General features: G+C 40.8%; 1 protein-coding gene across 1 annotated transcript in view; it reads right to left on the bottom strand.

Moving 5' to 3' along the window:
- Positions 1 to 20,223, bottom strand: part of ADAMTSL1 (ADAMTS like 1) — a 263,177-nt gene that overhangs the window by 43,954 nt on the left and 199,000 nt on the right. Inside the window, exons 16-19 of the mRNA XM_087716110.1 lie at positions 17,502 to 17,712; positions 16,166 to 16,345; positions 11,319 to 11,472; positions 8,974 to 10,114 (exon numbers count right to left, since the gene is read on the bottom strand). Coding sequence (XP_087572236.1) covers positions 8,974 to 10,114; positions 11,319 to 11,472; positions 16,166 to 16,345; positions 17,502 to 17,712 — 1,686 coding nt within the window. The remainder of the gene's footprint in view (positions 1 to 8,973; positions 10,115 to 11,318; positions 11,473 to 16,165; positions 16,346 to 17,501; positions 17,713 to 20,223) is intronic.

Below are 20,223 nucleotides of genomic sequence, written 5' to 3'. Positions count from 1 at the left end.
CTGCAAAGTTCTAACCTGCCTCCAATCACGCTTAGGTTGAATTAATGACACAGCCTATAGGCAAATTTGCTTTTCTCACAGGAAAACTGCAGCAGCTGTTTTCCATAACTTCTTTTGTCAGGATGGTAGTAGGAAAAAAAATTGGGGGAGTAGACAAAAGAAGATGAGAGAACTGGAGTGAGAAAGCCCATCCAAATGTAATCAAAGCCTAGTCACTTACCATGGTGAGATTCCCCCCCCCCGCAATGAAAACGGCAGCCTCATGAACCACAAAGTTAAGGATATTTGATCTCCCTCACAACACAATGGGTGGCACACTCTAAAGCAAACCAGATTAAGCCCACCCATTGAACATTGTGCTGGAGAGAAACAGAGAAGGGGGGAAGGGAAAAGCAAGGCAAGAAGGCATCTCTTTCATCATCAGTTTTATTCCTGATCATCCTAATATACCATACAAAAATGATCTTAACTGGGATATTCAGAAAGATCTACTACGTAGACCAATGCTTGGTTTTTTTCATACAGAGATAATAAATGAGAAGGATATTCCCAACACAAATGAGAAGGCTTGTACTATTTGTGAAAAAACAAACAAACCCACGTTCATGTGCAGAAACAATGCTTCGAAAACAGAGTCCCCAAATGCAGTAGTTAGGCCTGTTTCACAAATTACATTGTCATAAATATGTAAAGGCACCTAACGCCGTAAAGACTCTTAGTATATCGATGAAGTATTTCAGTCTATAAATGTAAAGTATGGAGGTACAAACTCAGGTCTTGAGAGGGTCCCAGCTGCCAATTCCTACATCACAATTTCCCAAACCATGTTCCTTTGAACCCTAGGGTTCCACAAAATGTGATGAAGTTCTGTGTGAGGCTAAAGGGGAAACAAAACAATTCTGGAGAAGTTTCCTGAGGATGGGCTCCAGCACAGGTTAGAAGAATAAACCTTTGGTGTTGGTGACCAATTCAATTTCGGCTCTGCAACATGATCCTGGGACATGTATATTTACTTTCATTCGCAAAACAAAACAAGTTCATCAAGCACAACAAAGCTTTGCCTCTTCATCAGGGGCCAAGGACAACAAGAAGGTTCCATGGTCTGAAAAATTTTGAGAAGTTCTGTCCTGGACCAGAGGTGAGTTGCCATTTTCTTTACTACCAGTTCGGGCACGCTCTTGTGCGCGCTCGCATGTGCAGAAGTGTCCGGGCGGGTGGGCGGTGCCTCCCGCCACCGCTACTACCAGTTCAGCCAATCCGGGTCGAACTGGTAGCAACCCACCTCTGTCCTGGACCATCCTGCCTTGCTTAGTTTTTCCTGCTCCTTGACTTCTAGCTAGCATGCTGATTGGGAAGTCAGGGAGCTGAAGTCCACATATCTTACACTAGTTAAGACTGAGAAACACTCTTCTATACAATCACATTAGAAGAGGAACAACCCAGGGGTGAAATGCTACTTGTTCGGGATGGTTCACCCCAGAGGTGGGTTCCTACCAGTTCGCACCTATTCAGTAGAACCGGTTCGTCAAATCTCCCGAACCAGTTAGAAGAGGTTCCACCAATGGACCCGGAAAGCAGGCCACACCTACAGAAGAGGTTCCAAAAATTTTTGAAACCCAGCACTGGCAAGGATCTTGTAACTTGACAGCTTTAAGACTTGCATGCTTCAATGCCAGAGTTTCTGAATAGCTACTTGGACCGACCTAAGTACTAATTCATAATTTCATATCCGGTCACATGGATGGCAAGCCACTCCCATTCAGTCACACGGGTGGCAAGCCACTCCCACAAAGGAGGCCACACCCACAGAGTAGGTTCCAACAATTTTTGAAACCCACCACTGGTTCACCTGAACCAATAATTAAAAAATGCTATTTTTTTTAAAAAAAAGTTCTGACGATCGCGCAGCACCGTTGATTCGTCATACAGCTGATCATCTGAACTTTTTTTTTTTTTTTTTACTTTTTAAAGCATTTTTAAAGTACCGGTTCTCCCACCAAGCCACGCCCACCAAGCCACACCCACAGAACCGGTAGGGAAAAAAATTGAATTTCACCACTGGAACAACCTCTTTATCCCATGCTCACCCCATCCGAAAGGCGGTGTGGAGTAGCTCTACAAGACAATGCCAATTAAAGGTAACAGCAAAAGGAAAAATGGCAAATTCTGAAAATTAAACTATGGGGACTGCTTCATTCAGATAACACGTGTCTCAAAATCTGGAACTAATAGAAAATTATTTGCTCTCTAATAACAAACAGCACATTGGTGCTCAATATTACAAAGGTAGCGTTGCTTAAGACAGTATACGATTTCCTCATGCTCAATTCTGAACATAAATTTTTGTATGGACTTTTTGTAACCTGCATGTCTTTTAACAGCATGGAAGGAAAGCATCTCTCTAGCAGTTTTAACAACATATAAAAACAAGAAAAACCTTTATGCGCACTTTCCCAACAGGATGTAACCACTGGCAATGCATAGCTGCACATACAACTTTTTAAATGCCAGAAATGTATTTTTACAGGCCGAAGTCCAACCAAATTTATACCATAGGCCTATATTTGATTAAGGCTGCATGTGCTTTCCATAACAAATACATTCTTGTTCTCACATAGGGGAAAACCATACTTTTTCATTTTTTAATGTTTTCTTTTAGTAGTAAAAAAAAGGGGGGGAAAGAATGCTCTATCTGCCAGGGGAAAAATGTTTTTTAAATGCAATGACACCGCAAATGAAAGTAAATTATAGAAATCATTAAATCAGGAGCGTTTCTAACCACTTAGAAAGGAAGGCAGCAAGCAAACTAATGGTACATTTGAACCACAGTGCTGAATTGCACCTTGGATAAATCAAGAGCTTGCTGGATATTCCAGAGAAACAGGCGTTTAAAATTAATTTGGGTTCCCCGGGGTTGACTCTTTTGTGCCTTCTCATTTCTGAGGCTGACCCTGGTCACAGGATGTGGAAGTTTAATCTCAGGCTCATAATTTACACACAGAGGAAACGTGGACTGGCAAAAGATTCTGCTTTCTGAACACATCAACTAATGTAGCTAGAAAATAAAAAATTGATTTTCCAATTTTCCATATGACCAAAATGGCGATCAGAATTGCCTTTGCTAAGCAAGGCCATTGTTAAGTAGTCACGTCCAATTTTTACGACCATTTTTGACATTGTTGTTAAATGAATCACTGCAGTTAAGACAGCAATGTCAAACTCGATTTCATTGAGGGCCCCATCAGGGTTGGGAAGGCAGGTGGTTGCAGCCAACTGGGTGGGCATGGCCAGCTCGATGTCACTTGTGTCAGCGCTTGTGGTGGCCCAGGTGGCCTTGGGGGATCCATTATCTCCAGGGGGCAGGGCAGGGTGGCCCCTTGGTGGCTCAAGGGCAGCCCTGCGGATCTAAGGCTGGCCACCACCAAGTTGTAACTCAGCACCCAGCTTGCTTGGGGCCAAGGTGCTGGAGGCTGGTGCTTTGCCTCTTCCAGGGCATCCCCGCGGGCCAGATCTAACCACATTTCAGGCCGGATCTGGGACACGTGGGACTTGAGTTTGGCACCCCTGAGGGAATCATATGATTGTTAAGCCAATCCGACTTTGCCTATTGACTTTATATGTTGGAAGCAGGTTGGGAATGTTGCAAATGATGATCATGTGACAATGGCAACTCTCAAAAAATACATGCTGGCTGCCAAGTGCCCAGATTTTGTTCGCATGACCATGGGGCATTCTGTGACAATTTTAAGTGCAAGAACCAGTCGTAGGTTACATTTTTAGTGCTTTTTAAATGGTCACTAAATGAATGGTTGTAAGTTGAGGACTACTTGTATCCTTTCCAGCATATCAGCACTTTTAAGTAACTTTATAAACAACATAGTCTTAGATATTAACACATAGCTAATAGCAAAATTACAATATAATGCTTCAGGCCAAAAGTTGGATACTGTTTACTGGTCTTCGGCTAGCCATACTTAAAAGTAACAGTAGTCCTCAACTTACAACCACAATTGAGCCCAACAATTGTGTTGTTAAGTGAGAACTTTGTTTAGTGAGTTTTTCCTCATTTTACAACTGGGCAGTTCTAGCCCAGTTGCTGGGTGGACGTGGCCATGGTCTATGTGGCCTAATCAGCTTCCTGCACCATGGTGGGGAGGTGTTTTCACCCTCTCCGGGCTCCAGAGAGGTTTTTTGAGCCTCTGGGAGGGCGAAAATGATGTCTCCAGGATCCGGAGGCCCTCTGGAGGCTGGAAACAGGCCTGAACTTCCAGTAGGCCCATATTTCGCCCTCCCCAAGCCTCCAGCACACCATGCACTTACCTGCATCCAAAACGGGCTGCGTGGAAACTCCTGGGATGGGCGGGGTGGGCGGGGCCAACCAGGAGTGAGATTTGGGGGTTCTCCAAATTGCACAGAATCTTAGCTAGAGTTTCTCCAGAACCCCTGCGAACCCCCAGCAGCCCACCCCAACAGCCCACCCCCAGATAATAGAGTAATAGTAAATGTAAACAATAACTTTTTTATGCTAAACTTTCAGAAGATCTAGAGCAATTTTCAAAATGAAGGTCAACCCTCGTATAGGACACTATTCTCTGCCTATTAAGCACAGAAAATGTATTTACCTGAAATGCCTTATAAAAATGTAATTCATATTTTTTCCCAGGTATTGCTCTTGATAAACTTCTCAATATGTCTCTACTGATCAGCTCCTTGATCAGTTGGAGTTTATTTTTCCTACGTAACTCTGCATGTTGCTAAAAATCACAGTTGATAGTGCTCAAATGATATTTTAAATAATGGTGTTCATAATGCATCTGTTTCTGTTTCTGATTTTCTTAAAAGCCTAAATCTTTCTGGAATAGGTTGAAAGAAAGAATGGATGTGAAAAAGCATATGTATGTAAGTATGTGAATGAATCAGGCCCTAATTAGAATACAATAGCAGAATTGGAAGGGACCTTGGAGGTCTTCTAGTCCAACCCCATGCCTAGGCAGGAAACCCTATACCATTTCAGACAAATGGCTATCCAACATCTTCTTAAAAACTTCCAATGTTAGGGCATTCACAACTTCTGGAGATAAGCTGTTCCACTGATTAATTGTTCTAACTGTCAGGAAATTTGGCAGCTGCTGCACACTGCTGGCTCATATTTAAATGGTTGTCCACTAGGACTCCAAGATCCCTTTCACAGTTACTACTGTTGAGCAAGGTACCACCTATACTGTACCTGTGCATTTCATTTTTGTTGCCTAAATGTAGAACCTTACTCTTTTCATCATTGAATTTCATTTTAGATAGTGCCCAATGTTCAAGTTTGTCAAGATCCTTCTCTATCTTTAGCCTATCTTCTGGAGTGTTGGCTATTCCTGCCAGCTTGGTGTCATCTGCAAATTTGATGAGTTGCCCATTTATTCCCTCATCCAAATCATTGATGAAGATGTTGAAGAGTACTGGGCCCAAAACAGAGCCTTGGGGTACTCCACTGCATACTTCCCTCCATGAAGATGCAGTTCCATTGAGGACTACACGTTGAGTGTGGTTGGTCAGCCAGTTACGAATCCATCTGGTGGTGATGCTGTCTAACCCACATTCTTCTACTTTATCTAGTAGTAGGTTGTGGTCTACCTTATCAAATGCCTTACTGAAGTCCAAGTAAACTATATCAACGGCATTCCTCTGGTCCACTAATTTTGCCACATTATCAAAGAATAGATGGATAGATGATAAATAGATAGAAGATAGATAGATGATAGATAGACAGATAGATAGACAGATAGATAGACAGACAGATAATTATGTGGAGATCCTATATTTGTCAACTAAAACGATATTAAGAGGGAAATATCTGCCCTGAAAAACATCAAAATGAAAAATATTTAAGCAATATTACTCTTTCTATTTTCTTCTCAGAAATATAGTTTTAAATGGAGATCTTTGCCTGAATTTGAGGATCTGGTGCAGCTTAAACTGATTCTTATTGTAAGCAACCTCCTTCACCATCACCCATAATTTGGCATCTGAAAAGAAACTCATATTGCCCCCTTGTGATATATTTGATACCTGTAATGGGTGATTTAGTCCAGATGCAACCTGCCCTGAGACTATTTTGGAATTAAAAAATCATGGGACAAATAAACTGTGATCATAGTGTAAAGGCATCTTTGATATAACTTTGCAATATGTGTCAAGAGAATGCTTGAAGCAAAGATACCTGAACAAACTGTGGGGGAATGACTGTATCATATGGAAATACTGCCCATTTATCAAAAATCATATTATTGAACATAAAAAGGCTAGGAAGAGTTGCAGCAGCATGTAGGTTATAAAGCAAGCTCGCCAGATATTTTTCTACTTAAGGATTTTGGTTCCTTTTGAAACACTAAATACATATGATATCCATATTACAGAGTTAATTAGCTTAGAAGTCAGGCCCCTTCTCAGTTTCCTCTGAGTTTTGGGGGAGGGAAACTAAGAATTCCTAATAATATCAATGAATAACAACCAATTTCGTTGTATTTAAGTCCAATGACAATAAAGATTATACTTATACAATCCTTGGGATTTATTAAAGGGAAACCATGATAGTGGACTTGAATGAATTAGGGTTATAATGGATAAATACCTTGACCTATTGTACCCATTGCTCATATGTACAGCATCACCTATAGCCATCTAGAATTCTCTGGAGGCTAGTAAGGATCATAATATTTTAATTATATAATCAATTTGGATGAGATCAGAGCTGCATCCAAATGGTATAGAGTATAAATAACATGCTGTCAAACTGTCTATTTCTTAGTGGAATCTCTGCAATAAGAAAAAAAAATGCAAACAAATTCAGAAAACACTGTACAATTATAAATGGAAGACAGGTAAAAGGTAAAGGTTTTCCCACACATGCGTGCTAGTTGTTTCCTGCTCTAGGGTGTGTGTGCTCATCTCTGTTTCTAAACTGAAGAGCCAGTGCTGTCAGAAGACTTATCCGTGGTCATATGGCCAGCATGACAAATACCAAAGGTGCATGGAGCGCTGTTACCTTCCCACCAAAGGTGGTTCCTGTTTTTCTACTTGCATTTTTTACGTGCTTTCAAACTGCTAGGTTAGCAGAAGCTGGGACAAGTAACGGTAGCTCATTCTGTTACGCAGCACTAAGGATTTGAACCCCTGAACTGCCAACCTTCTGATCGACAAGCTCAGGGTCTTAGCCATTGAGCCACTGTGTCCCTCTAAAATTTTTGGAATAAAGAGGGACAAATGCATAGTAGAAAACTAATCATGAAATCAAAAGCCTATATACACGTGTGTGTGTGTGTGTGTGTGTGTGTGTGTGTGTGTGTGTGTTAAATCTAATGCAGACATTAGATTAAGAGATCTAATCTAATCTGGAATTGACAAATCCATTCCATTCTTGTTGCTCTAACCTGATATTGACTGAATAATCTAAAGATTTTTTGAGTGTCATGCAGACTGTGACCTTAATCTAGAGTTAGAAAGGTCATAAAAGTTGTTGTAGAGCCATCTAATTCTTCCAATTTGCTAATCGTTTTAACACTTGTGTTAGTTGTAAAACAGTCACTTTTAGAATGCAACCATCTTTCATTTCTGCATATAGTATGAATCACTTTTATGAAGATCCCTGCAGTGTAGAGAAAAAACTCTACACAACCTGCATCTAAATAAAATGGTATATTTCTAAAATGATAGAACTGGATAAATTTTCCTTATATATTTCAAAAACACTTTGTTGTTTTTTAAAAATACCTTCTTTATAAATTGCAAATGAGAAGTGGGACAGCTGAATTAAGAAACATTTCCATTATATGCCAACATTCTACTTAGTAGAATTTAGTTTTGAATATACCATATAAGACACACCTTTTTCCCCCTAAAAGAGGTTGAAAATTTGGGTGCATTTTATACACTGAATGTAGCCCCACCCACTCACCGGTCCCCACCCTTTGGCCTCTGCCTCCCAGCAATTTACCTCCTTGCAGCAAACTGAGAAAATGGGGCTTGCAGAGGTGACAATAGGCTATGGCAATCCCTGCAGCCTGAAACAGCTGATCATTGGGAGTCCCCTGCTTAAAGTGAAATTGAAACTTGCTGGTTGCTGCAACACAAATTGCTGGGAGGCAGAAGCAGATTTTTTTTACCTGTAAGGAGGTAAGTCAATAACTATAAATGCCTATAGAATGTTCAAATTATTAGACTTATTTTTTAGACTGCTTTATTATTGTTTTAGACAACTTAGCAAAATGAAGAAGCTTTTTAAAATAAATGCTTGATCTGAAGAGGCCCAGTGCTATTATATCTTCTTTTAAATAGCAGAGAATAATGTATACTTCCAGAAAGCCACATCAATTTTAACAGCATCTGTACAAGTATAGTCTGAAAAGTACCACCACAAACAGTGTATATCTTCTGTACTATTTGCTGTTTGGTGCAGAGGGAAATTGCTGAGAGGCAGAGGCAGATTTTTTTCCTCTTGTTTTTCTCCCCAAAAGCTATGTGCGTCTTATACTTTGGAGCATTTTATACCATGAAAAATATGGTACTTGTACAGGGCAAAATTTAAAATAATATTTTTCCTCCACTTTGAAGTATAACAGTCTACTCTTCTGCCTCATTTCTAAATGAGTAGAACTAAACCTGTTTTTTTTTTTTTACAGTGTCCCCATGATTATGTTCAACAATTGGGGGGGTTGGGGATTTTGTAAACTGTAATCCAACATATCTGGAGGATCTCAAATTAGGAATGAATGTCCTAGATTTTAAACAACTAAGAGATGTTTTATCTGCTCCTATAGAATCATCTCTAACACAGCCATTAGAATGACAGTTGAAATAATGGGTTTTGGGAAAAAAATGCCATTAGACAATGTAAAAAGAAACCATGAAAATGAAGGAAAATCAAAATTTTGTATGTATATATGTGTGTTTGTATCTGTGTAGATAAAATTAGTATTTTATTACCTCTTGTTGTACTGCACAGCTTCTCCATTCTTCGACCAGGTAATGATTGGCCTTGGATTTCCAACAGACTCACAGTGAAGAAGTACACTTAAGGTCCCACTGGCTAGAACCACCGTGTGCCCCAAATGGGTGACAACCTCAGACGCGGATAGTTGTTGCGCTGCAGAGATCTTCTTCAAGATGGCAGGTTTCTTGTGAGGCCCACGCGAACCATTTACGAGTTCTAGAGATGTGGCCAAGTGGGCTTCGGAGGAAGATGTTCTCAGTAATCTGTTAAACTCAGAAAATTGGTTAGTGAATGGATATTCCATGGAAGCAGAACTGACTCTGCTTCCCTGGGTTTTGAAAAAAGATTCCTGATGCTCCAAGTGGCTCTTGAAAATTTCATGGGCCAGCTGGGAGATGAGTTGCTTGCTGTAGACGTCCTTCAGTTCCTCAGGCTGCTGAGACAAATTTTTTAAGATGTCATCTAAACGATCCTGATTGGCAACCATAGTGAAAGGCAGGTTGTAGTCCAGACCCTGGTCTTCTTCTGAAGAAATATTTCTCTCTGTGGAGTCCTGAGCTTCCCAGGGCTCCGCACTAACCCGAGGCCAGCCTCTGTATTCCAGAAGCCTGGAGACAATGTCATCATACTGGTGGCTAGGACCAGAGGCAAATCCTCGTTTTTCAGTTTTGCTTCCGTTGAAGAGAAATTTATTTTGATGCTTCTCCTGGCCATGCAAAGCTTCATTCAGACTGACCTTCCTGGAGGATTCTTCCTCTTTTATCCCAGATGACAAGGAAGCAGAACATTTGTTGTGGCCTCCTATGAGTTTAATTACAAAATGTTCCTGAGCTGATCCTGCTGTGCAAGTATATGTGCCAGTATCTGAGGGCTTTAATCGATGGATCTTCATGTATCCATATGGCGCGACGGTAACGTGAACAGAGCTGATGAGCCGTTTGCCATCTTTCTCCCACGTTATCATTGGCTTCCGGAATCTTCTCACAGGACATCGAAGAATGACGGAAGTCTTGGGCAACAGGTAGGCATATCCCCCAACAACAAAATGCAGCTTCTTTTGCTTTCTTGTCTGGATAAAAACTTTCTTTTGAGCCAGTATTAAAGGGGGTTGCTTGTGCGCTGGTCTCTGATATCCTGGAATGCAAGTAACATTATTAGGATATGGTGTTACATCACATTTGCACGTTCAACCTAAGAGACTAAAGGACTAAAGGATTCTTTTTCCTTCCATTAAGGCTTCTGTGCTGTGCCCAAGTATGTGTTTCCTGCATGGACTCCATATCACTGATGGGTAATGCCTACGGGGGTGTAGCATGATACCCAGGGGTGGTATTTACTTACCTTCCCTACCGGTTCGCAAATGTGAGCACCCACCTCCGCACATGTGCTAAGCCTTCTGCGCATGCTCTTTTAGCTAAAAAAGAGCCTAAATAGAATGCCATAGAGCTGGGATGGTTGGGTGGGGCCACCTGCCCCAAATATGAGCACCCACCTCTGTGCATGTGCTAAGACTTCTGGGGATGCTCTTTTAGCTAAAAAAGGGCCTAAATGGGATGCCATAGAGCTGGGACAGGTGGGTGGGGCCACCTGTGATTTCCACTACTGGTTCGGGTGAACTGGTGTGAACCGGTAGAATACCACCTCTAACGTTACCCCATTATATGGTCTGCAATACAGAACATTTAATGGGGAAGTTACTACAGAAAATGTAAGCCTGGGATGTCATTGGCATGGGCATCTGCAAATGGGTCATAAAATGAAGCTTCCAACTCATTCAACCAACCAACCAAACATTTTTCTTTTGGAACTGGGCAACATTTCACTTCTGATAATTGACAGAAAATAGAGATTTATTCAACAGATGATCTCTTGTAAGTTCCTCCTTAAGAAGGCTGCATCATTTTCTAGGCTTGTGCTGTAGCCTTCTGATTCCAAAGAAATGCATGTTTGATTTAAGGAAGCACTAGTCATGCCTACTCCAAAGCACTTTGCACTGCATATTCACATTAATTATAATATTTACATTTAAATTAAAACAAATATATTTTCTATGCTGTTCTTCTTTCATCTAATTCCTTGACCTGATCCTGCCCATGTTTTGGATTGTAGCTATTTGACTGAAAGAGACTACGCACCCCTAATTTAAATGAATGTATAAAGTACATTACTCTGGCACTGTCCTGCTATTAATGTTAATAATTACAGTATTATGTTGTACTTCCCCAAACTATGCCCCTCCAAATGTTTTGCCTTTAATTTCCCTGGCCCCCATGTATTTTCTTTGGCCAGAAATTGTCTCAATCTTCCAATTCCCCTCCAGATCTTCTTCTATACTCACGTGCACAAGTCATGAGCACACATGGTCTGACCAAGGAGGAGAGCGGCAGAGATGGGCACAGCGATGAATTCACAATGGCAGAAAGTCCAGTATTTAGCATTTTCCTACAAATGGCATTTCGTGTCTGGGTTCCCTCTCCGCAGCTAACAGAACACTGGAACAGAACAACAGCTGCTTAGGAAAGTTTAAATGTTAATTAGTTTACTACCTATTAACTTTGGAGTTAACTCTGGCTCAATCCCCATCCTAAACCAGTGCTTGAGGGATAAGCCAGATCCTCATGGTCCTCTGGAAGTCTAAAAGAGTAGGGATTTCCTTGGATCTCAGGTGGGAGCTGTTCAAAGCAGCTGGGATGTCACCAAAAGGGTGTATCTATGGTGGAATGTAGTCTGGATTCCCAGGAAGGAGGGGCTGCATTGCGCCACAGGATCTTGGCGGTCCCATTAGGTGGCAAGGGAGTGGACCTGGACTGCACGCACCCTATCTAACCTAGTAGGGTGGGTTGGTATCTTCAGGGAGGTGCAATCTGCAAGTAACCTGGTCCTGTCCTATGTAGGTCTTTAAAGGTGGTAACTGGGATCTTAATGTGGATCCAGCACCTGAAAGCTAATGCACCTCATACAGCAGTAACCTAAATAACTGTGGAGCACCCCAAAACGGTGTGCACTATTTCATTCTGCATCAGTCAGAAACAGTGCAAATATAGCGGCTTCTCCTGGACTCAGAATTCCTGCTCAAGGTGGTGGCAGTGGTGGCTAGGAGGGCCTTTGTTGAACTCCAGCTTGCATATCAATTGTGCCAGCTGAAGCATCAAAAAATATTTACATCTTAGTTACTCCAAGATGACCTATTGCAATGCATTTTTCATGGGACTGCTCTTAAATAATGCACAATGCAAATGGTTTTGGGTGACATTGACATGGGCATATAATACATGAAATGCATGAACTGTATAGGCTACCAGGTGCTATTCAAGGTGCTGGTTATGACCGTGAAGCCCAATATGTCACAGGACTGGATTATTTGCCAGACCACTTGTATGGTGTCCTTGGTGCTCTCTTAGCTTGGCTGTTTTCTTGCAGACGTTTCATTACCCAAACTAGGTAGCATCATCAGTGCATTGATGATACATTGATGATGTTATCAAATTTGGGTAATGAAACAACAGCAAGTAAACAACTAAGCTCAGAGAGCACCAAGTGCCCCTCATTTCAATCCTGAGCTACAAATATTCTCCTTTATTGAACTATCTGTCTATCCACATGCTATAACATGCTCCAAGACCTGAAGTAACATCATCTGATGGGATTTAGAGTATGTTTCTTCTCAGTTGCAGCACCTGCCCTTTCGAAAGACATCCCCCCTATCCCTCACAAATAGATTGTCCCCCAAACCTACTAGTGTTTAGGAAAGCTTCAGAAGTTTGTTTTTCCACAGGCATTAGGCCAGGATGATGCAGTAGATGAGCCTGTCTTTGGGAGGTAGATTCTGTGTTGATTGGCCCTGATTGTATGCTTTGTTTTTGTTGATTGTGTTGGTTTGAAATGTAATTTGGGTTTTTAATTTGGCTTTATTGAGTTGTGATCACACAAATTGGGTGGCCATATAAAACTAAATAAATAAAATAAATATTTAGAAGAGGAGGGTCATAAACCTCGAAGTTAGAATGTAAGAAAAAAGATATGAAATATTCCCAGGTGTGGAAGAAAACATTGTTATCTAAAAATTTGAGTAGCATAGATTCCAATGTATACCTTGAATGATTAAAAGCAAAATAATGAACACAGCCTGAGGAATAGGCAGATGCCTATTTATCTAAGAGAGGCTACATGTTCAGCAGATTTAACTAGATAATCTATTTATTTGGCTGGGTTGTCAGGCTAGATCAGGGGTGGGTTCCTGCCAGTTCTAACCTCTTCTATAGAAGAGGTTCCACAAATCTACAGTGCCCTTTAGAACTGGTTCCAGCTCCCTCTCTAATAACTGCTTGCCAACAACCTTCAAATTACTCACAGGCATTATTGCAGATAACATGATGGATTATTTGGAAACAAACAACATCTTGCCAGTAGAGCAAAAAGGCAACAAGAGAAGGAGCAGGGGCACAAAAGACCAACTCTTAATTGATAAAATGATATTAGAAAATTGTAAGAACAGAAAAACAAACTTGAATATGGTGTGGATTGATTACAAAAAGGCATTTGACTCACTGCCACATAGTTGGATCATAAAATGCTTAGAAACAACTGGCATTAGCAAAAATATTACATCCTTTACTGAAAAGGCGATGAAACAATGGAGAACTGAGTTGGCAGTAGGGAATGAGATCTACGGAATGGTTAATATCAAGCGAGGAATTTTCCAGGTTGATTCACTTCCACCTCTTCTCTTCATCATCACAATGATCCCACTATCAGTAATCTTTAAAAAAAAATGAAATTAGGCTACCAAACAGCCAAAGAAGCTGAAAAAATTTTGCATTTACTATATATGGATGATTTGAAACTCTATGGAAAGTCAGAAATAGAAATCCAATCATTGACAAACACAGTCCGAGTATTCAGCACCGATATTTCAATGCAGTTTGGCATGGAAAAATGCGCCACTGTATCCATAAAAAGGGGCAAAATCACTGCATGTGAGGGAATTGAAATGCTCAATGGCCAATAAATTAAATCCAAAGAAAATGAAGCCTACAAATACTTAGGCATTCTGCAGTTGGATAACATCAAGCATGGAGAAGTAAAAACTATTGTCAGGCGAGAGTACACCAACAGAGTTAGGAAAATTTTGAAATCTAAATTGAATGGTGGAAATACAATCAAGGCCATAAATACCTGGGCAATACCAGTTATAAGATACACAGCTGGTATAGTTAACTGGACACAAGCTGATTTGGACCTTTTGGACCGAAAAACCAGGAAACTAATGACAATGCACTACAGTTTACATCCACGTGGTGATACTGATAGACTATATCTGCCCCGAAAATCAGGTGGCAGAGGATTATTACAAGTGAAGCAAACAGTTGAAGAAGAAAAACATGCACTGGCTGATTATTTAAAAGAAAGTCAAGAACATCTATTAATCGAAGTAAAGAACAAAAATCTACTGAAGGCCCAACAGACGAAACAAGAATACAGAAAAGATGTGATAAAATCAAGAATGAAAAGTTGGCAGAACAAAGCACTGCATGGCCAATTTCTGAAAAAATAAAAGATAAAGTGGACAGTGAACAAACTTGCTTATGGTTAACAACAGGTACATTAAAGAAAGAAACAGAGTCACTAATCCTGGCTGCGCAAGAACAAGCTATCCGCACAAATGCCATTAAGGCCAAAATCGAAAAATCCTCTGATGATGCCAAATGCAGACTTTGCAAAGAAGCTGATGAAACTGTTGATCACATACTCAGCTGCTGTAAAAAAATCGCACAGACTGATTATAAATTGCGGCACAATTCAGTAGCACAAATGATCCATTGGAATTTGTGCAAAATTTTTAATATTAAAACAGCAACAAACTGGTGGGAACATCAGCCTGAAAAAGTCACCGAAAATCAGATGATCAAGATCTTGTGGGATTTCCATATACAAACCGACAAAATACTGGCGCATAATACACCAGACATCACACTGGTTGAGAAAAATAAGGTCACAATCATAGACATCGCCATACCAGGTGATAGCAGGGTCGCCGAGAAGGAACATGAAAAAATCGCAAGATACCAGGACTTAAAAATCGAAATTCAACCATTATGGCACAAACCAGCAGTGGTAATTCCAGTGGTAATTGGCACACTGGGTGCTATTCCAAAAGCACTGGAATTACATTTAAAACAGTTAAAAATTGACAAAATCACCATCAGTCAAATGCAAAAAGCCGCACTGCTTGGATCTGCACGCATATTACGAAAATACGTTACGACGTCCTAGGCCCCTGGGTGGGGCCCGACTAGTAACCAATGCCAAATCCAGCGAAACAACTGGCCGCTGTGATACAATTGTACAATAATAATAATAATAATAATAATTTGGTCGCATTGACCGATGATCTCTGGAGAGCCAGGGATGGAGGCCATGCGTCCATCCTGGTTCTCCTTGACCTCTCAGCGGCTTTCGATACCATCGACCATGGTATCCTTCTGCGATGAGTGCGGGAGGTGGGAGTGGGAGGCACTGTTTTACAGTGGTTCTCCTCCTACCTCTCGGACAGGTCGCAGTCGGTGTTGGTTGGGGGGCAGAGATCGTCCCCGAGGCCCCTAACTTATGGGGTGCCGCAGGGTTCGGTCTTATCCCCCCTACTATTTAACATATACATGAAACCGCTGGGCGAGATCATTCGGAGGCACGGGATAAAATACCACCAATACGCGGACGATACACAGTTGTATCTGTCCGCCCCGTGCCAACTCAATGAAGCGGTGGATGTGATGAACCGGGGTCTTGAGGCCGTTAAGAACTGGATGAGAGCTGAGAAGGCTCTCCTCCACGCGGAGGAGAGCCTTCTCAGTAGCAGCTCCGACCCTCTGGAACGATCTCCTCGTGGAGATTTGTACCCTCACCACTGTCCAGACCTTCCGCACAGCCCTTAAGACTTGGCTATCCCGTCAGGCCTGGGGATAAGATTTAATCCGCCCCACCCGAATGTTGAATGAATGTTGTGTTTTACTGTTTTGTTTTATTTTATTTTATTCACATTTATGTTTTCTCTTGCACTCCCTCCTATGAGTTGTAAGCCGCCCTGAGTCCCCTCAGGGAAAAGGGCGGCCTGTAAATGCCAAATAAAACTCTAAAAACTCTAAAACTCTAAATAATCCAGCTTCTATTTCTATTACTACTTCATACCTGTGTCCAATCCGAGAGGAGCCATTCAGGGGGACAGTCCTTATTTTTGCAGGCTTGTTGGGAAGCTGGCCGTGAAGCGGAACAAAAGGTTTCTGGAAGTTCTAGAAAACTTCCATCCGCCATGCGCTGCTTGCAAAGAACGTCCCGTCTCTCAATGCCACCGCCGCATGTCTGTGAACACTGGAGAACATTTGCAGCAGAAGCTTATGAGCCTGAGAAACATGAGCAGCAATGGGCTTCCACAAATTGATCAGTATCTCATAAAAGTTAATGGGTTGCTTCAAACAGCATGTGGAATAGCAGACTTTATGATAGAAATACTAATAAAAACAATTAGGGGATTGAAACAAGGGAGGACTTTGAAATAATGTTCTGGGGCAGGTTTTTAATATGCGTTCTGGGTTTCATAAAGCCCTTTCTCTTTGACAATAAAACAAAGGCTGAAAAAGATGTAATGATACAAACACTTTTAGGCCACTTTGTGTTAAAGAGATGCTATATCCACTTTCTTTTGGAAAGCAGACAAAGGGAAAAAGATAAGATAACAGCCGAAAACAAAGCTTTCTAATTTTAAAAAAATGTTTCTGATTAAAAGGATAAACTTGAACAGCCAAAACATTAAGCCTGTGGAGCATTACCAAGAGCCAGTGATCTGTAGTATTCGGATGTCTGTGTGTTTGTGTGTGTGTGTGTGTGTATTTGTGACAATTGCATCACCTTGTCTTTCCTTTTTCTCTGTTTGTTTGGAGAGCATGCACCTGCACCTGCCTGAAGGGGTGAAACATGTATAGTAAGTGCGATGTTGTTTTCTTTACTGTTGAAAGCAGCAAGATATTGTGGATCACACTGACAAAAACTCTCCTGCTCAAACATTAAAACTTTTAGACAGACTTTCTCCAGAATTCAAAGGCCTCACTAATATTTCTAGATAAAACAATCAGCAGATAAAAGTGGTTGTAAAATAGGAATTTGCTGGATGGGGTTGTTCCTCAAATCAGCAAAAATAACCAAATAGGGTTTTCATTGGAGGTCAGTGGGCAACAAATCTCAATCTCAAACTGTCTACTATGAACCTCACCCCATTCTTAAGGGGGCGTGCATAAGCGCACCAGTGTGCCTAATGTCCCTGTCTTACTGTCCCCATTTATCTGTATTTACTTCCGTTGTTCATTTTTATGTTTATACCTATACTTCTTATCTTGTATGTTTGACAAACAAACAAATAAACAAATCAAAGCATACATGGAATTTATGATTCTAAGATTAATATCCCTCCCATTTCTAGCCACCAATAGCAGATATGGGTAGTTTTCCCCCCTTGGGAACTGGAATTTACCTGTTGCCATTCTTGAAGATACCAAGATGGAGGACAGTCAAAACGGTTGCAGGCTTGAACCCCTGTAGGCTTGGGTTTGTGACATTGCTTGTCTTCCAAAGTCATTGTCTCATTAGTCTCTCTGGAGAGGAGATGAGTGCAGAAGACCTCGCGGATTTGCAATCCCACACCGCAGGTGAGGCTGCAAGAGCTCCATTTTCCCATCTCCCACCTGACAGGAAAGCCAAGAAAAAGATTCTGAAGTGACAGAAAACATATTCCATAATTATGCAAAAAAAGCCAACACCTGGCTTGATTCTGATTCTGTACTAGGTTGAATCTAGTTGTATCCTCCATGATTCGTTGTTGTTGTTAGTTGCAAAGTTGTGTCTGACCCATCGTGACCCCATGGACAACTCTCCTTTATTGGTGAGTTCCTCCAGGTCTTCCTGTCCTCTACTATCCTCTGGAGTCCATTTAAGCTCACACCTACTGCTTCAGTGACTCTATCCAACTACCTCATTCTCTGTCATCCCATTCTTCTTTTGCCCCCAATCTTTCCTAGCATGAGGCTTTTCTCCAATGAGTCCTTCCATGATTCTTACATAGTAGTAAATCCTTTGGATGTCACTGGGAACCACATTCAAGTAACTTACTCTGGATCCAGAATTTAAAATACATTAATGTTTACTTACCTGGATTTCAAATGCATTTAATGTAACTGTTGTGTTTTATACAGCAGTATAAAACTTGAGTTAGCCCAGCATTTCTGTTGCTAAATGAGACATTTGTAAAATGAGTTTTGCCCCATTTTACAACCTTTCTTGCCTCTGTTGTTAAGTGCATCACTGCAGTTGATAAGTTAGTAACCCGGTTGCTAAGTGAATCTGGCTTCCCCATTGACTTTGCTTGTCAGAAGCTCACAAAAGGAGATCACATGACATTGGGACACTCCAACCGTCATAAATATGAACATATTTGCCAAGTCAATTGCCAAGTATCTGAATTTTGATCATGGGGATGCTAAAAGATGGTAACTGTGAAAAATGGTCATGACACTTTTTTCAGTGCCTTTGTAACTTTGGTCACTAAATGAATTGTAGTAAGTTGAGGATTACCTGTATTTTACACTTTTGTTTTACTATTTTGAACCACTTTTTGAAGAGCAGCAGGGTAAATTTAATAAGTAATTACATGGATTTAAAGGCATGATAAATCTTATCTGATCACCATTTGAATCCACCCCTCCTTTTTACTTGTTATCAAGTAGCAACTCCAGCAAACAGGCTGGATGGGCCTCCTGTAGTCAAGGTACTCTATGGCAGGGGTGTCCAAACTTGGGAACTTTAAGACTTGTGGACTTCAACTCCCAGAATTCCCCAGCCAGCATGGCTGGCTGGGGAATTCTGGGAGTTGAAGTTCACAAGTAGTTCACAAGTTTGGACACCCCTGCTCTATGGTCTTGATGTTTATGCCTAGAATCTGCATTAACTTTTTAAAATTGATTTTGGCAGTGCTCCTACAATGACAAATTGGATCAAAATTACTTTTCTTTTGCTAATAATAGTACAAATGTAGCTTATGTGCTTTGCCTTTTAGGAAATATATGAAGTTTCTAACCTCGTAGACGTATTAGTCCAGCTGCCTCTTGAAAAAATACCTTTGGGACCACAATGGATTTTTTATTTTTATTTTTTCTAGTTATTTAATTTATTTAACAAATTTCAAGGTGCCTAACTATATATGCCCATTCATTTTCAAAATGTAGGATTTTTAAACATTTAGGTTGAATGAGAATGAGCAAAATAAGAAAGAGAACAGATCTTTGGCTATATTATGAATGCCCGATTTAATGAATTAATAAACATTTTTCCTTTAATGTCATTGAGTCTGTTGGGCAGTCCATGCTTATTTGTTGGCTAATAACTGAATACCTTGAAGTCTAACAGTGTATTGTTTCATCTTCCAAAATAAAATACATTTGTAGTTGTCCTCTATGGTCCTTTGCTCATCATGGTGGAAAGTAATTTGATTTGTTAAAGAAGTGCATTCCAATCTGTCACTTATCTGTTGGATTCAGCCGGTTCGCACCTATTTGGGAGAACCGGTTGTTAACTTTCTAAGCAGTTTGGAGAACCTTTTGTTGGAAGAAATCTCCTTTTGTTTTTTTCCAATTTATAGAGCTAATCCTGTAAGAAAGGCAGGAAGGAAACATTCTGGTGTTGTTTTTAGCCTCATCTTTATTGCCCTGCTTACAGAAACTGCCTCTCCAGTAATCCTTATTACAGTGTAACAGCTAAGGCGAAGCGCCCATCGATGTGAGTGATGTTGAGTTGGCCACACCCACCCAGTCACATGACCACCGAGCCATGCCTATCCAGCTGGTCATTAGAGCAGAGAACCGGTTGTTAAATTATTTGAATCCCACCACTGGTTGGAGTGTAATACTAATTTTGAAGCACAAACAGCTATCTGAATAGATTTCAGCTGCTTCAACAGGAAGTTCAAGTTCCTAGGCCAAAACAGAGATGCACAACTTATTCTTGTTTGATGGCTAGGTTTGGTTTGAATGGGATGCAGTAGGCTGGACTCCAAATGATGGAATAGAGTTAACTATAGTTTGTTTTTTATTTAAAAGTAACTGAAATTAAGTCATGTAGTTATGGCTTCTCCATCAAGTATTTAATTTTTCCCCACTTTTGCCACAATAACAAAGACAATTACATCAAATGGAGATCCCTGT

This window comes from Thamnophis sirtalis, unplaced genomic scaffold (genome assembly GCF_051295495.1).
Source record: "Thamnophis sirtalis isolate CommonGarterSnake01/CBP01778 unplaced genomic scaffold, rThaSir2_p1.2 scaffold_5, whole genome shotgun sequence".
NCBI lineage: Eukaryota > Metazoa > Chordata > Lepidosauria > Squamata > Natricidae > Thamnophis > Thamnophis sirtalis.
Note: the sequence above shows the minus strand (reverse complement) of the source record. Positions and strands in the feature narration are given on the sequence as shown.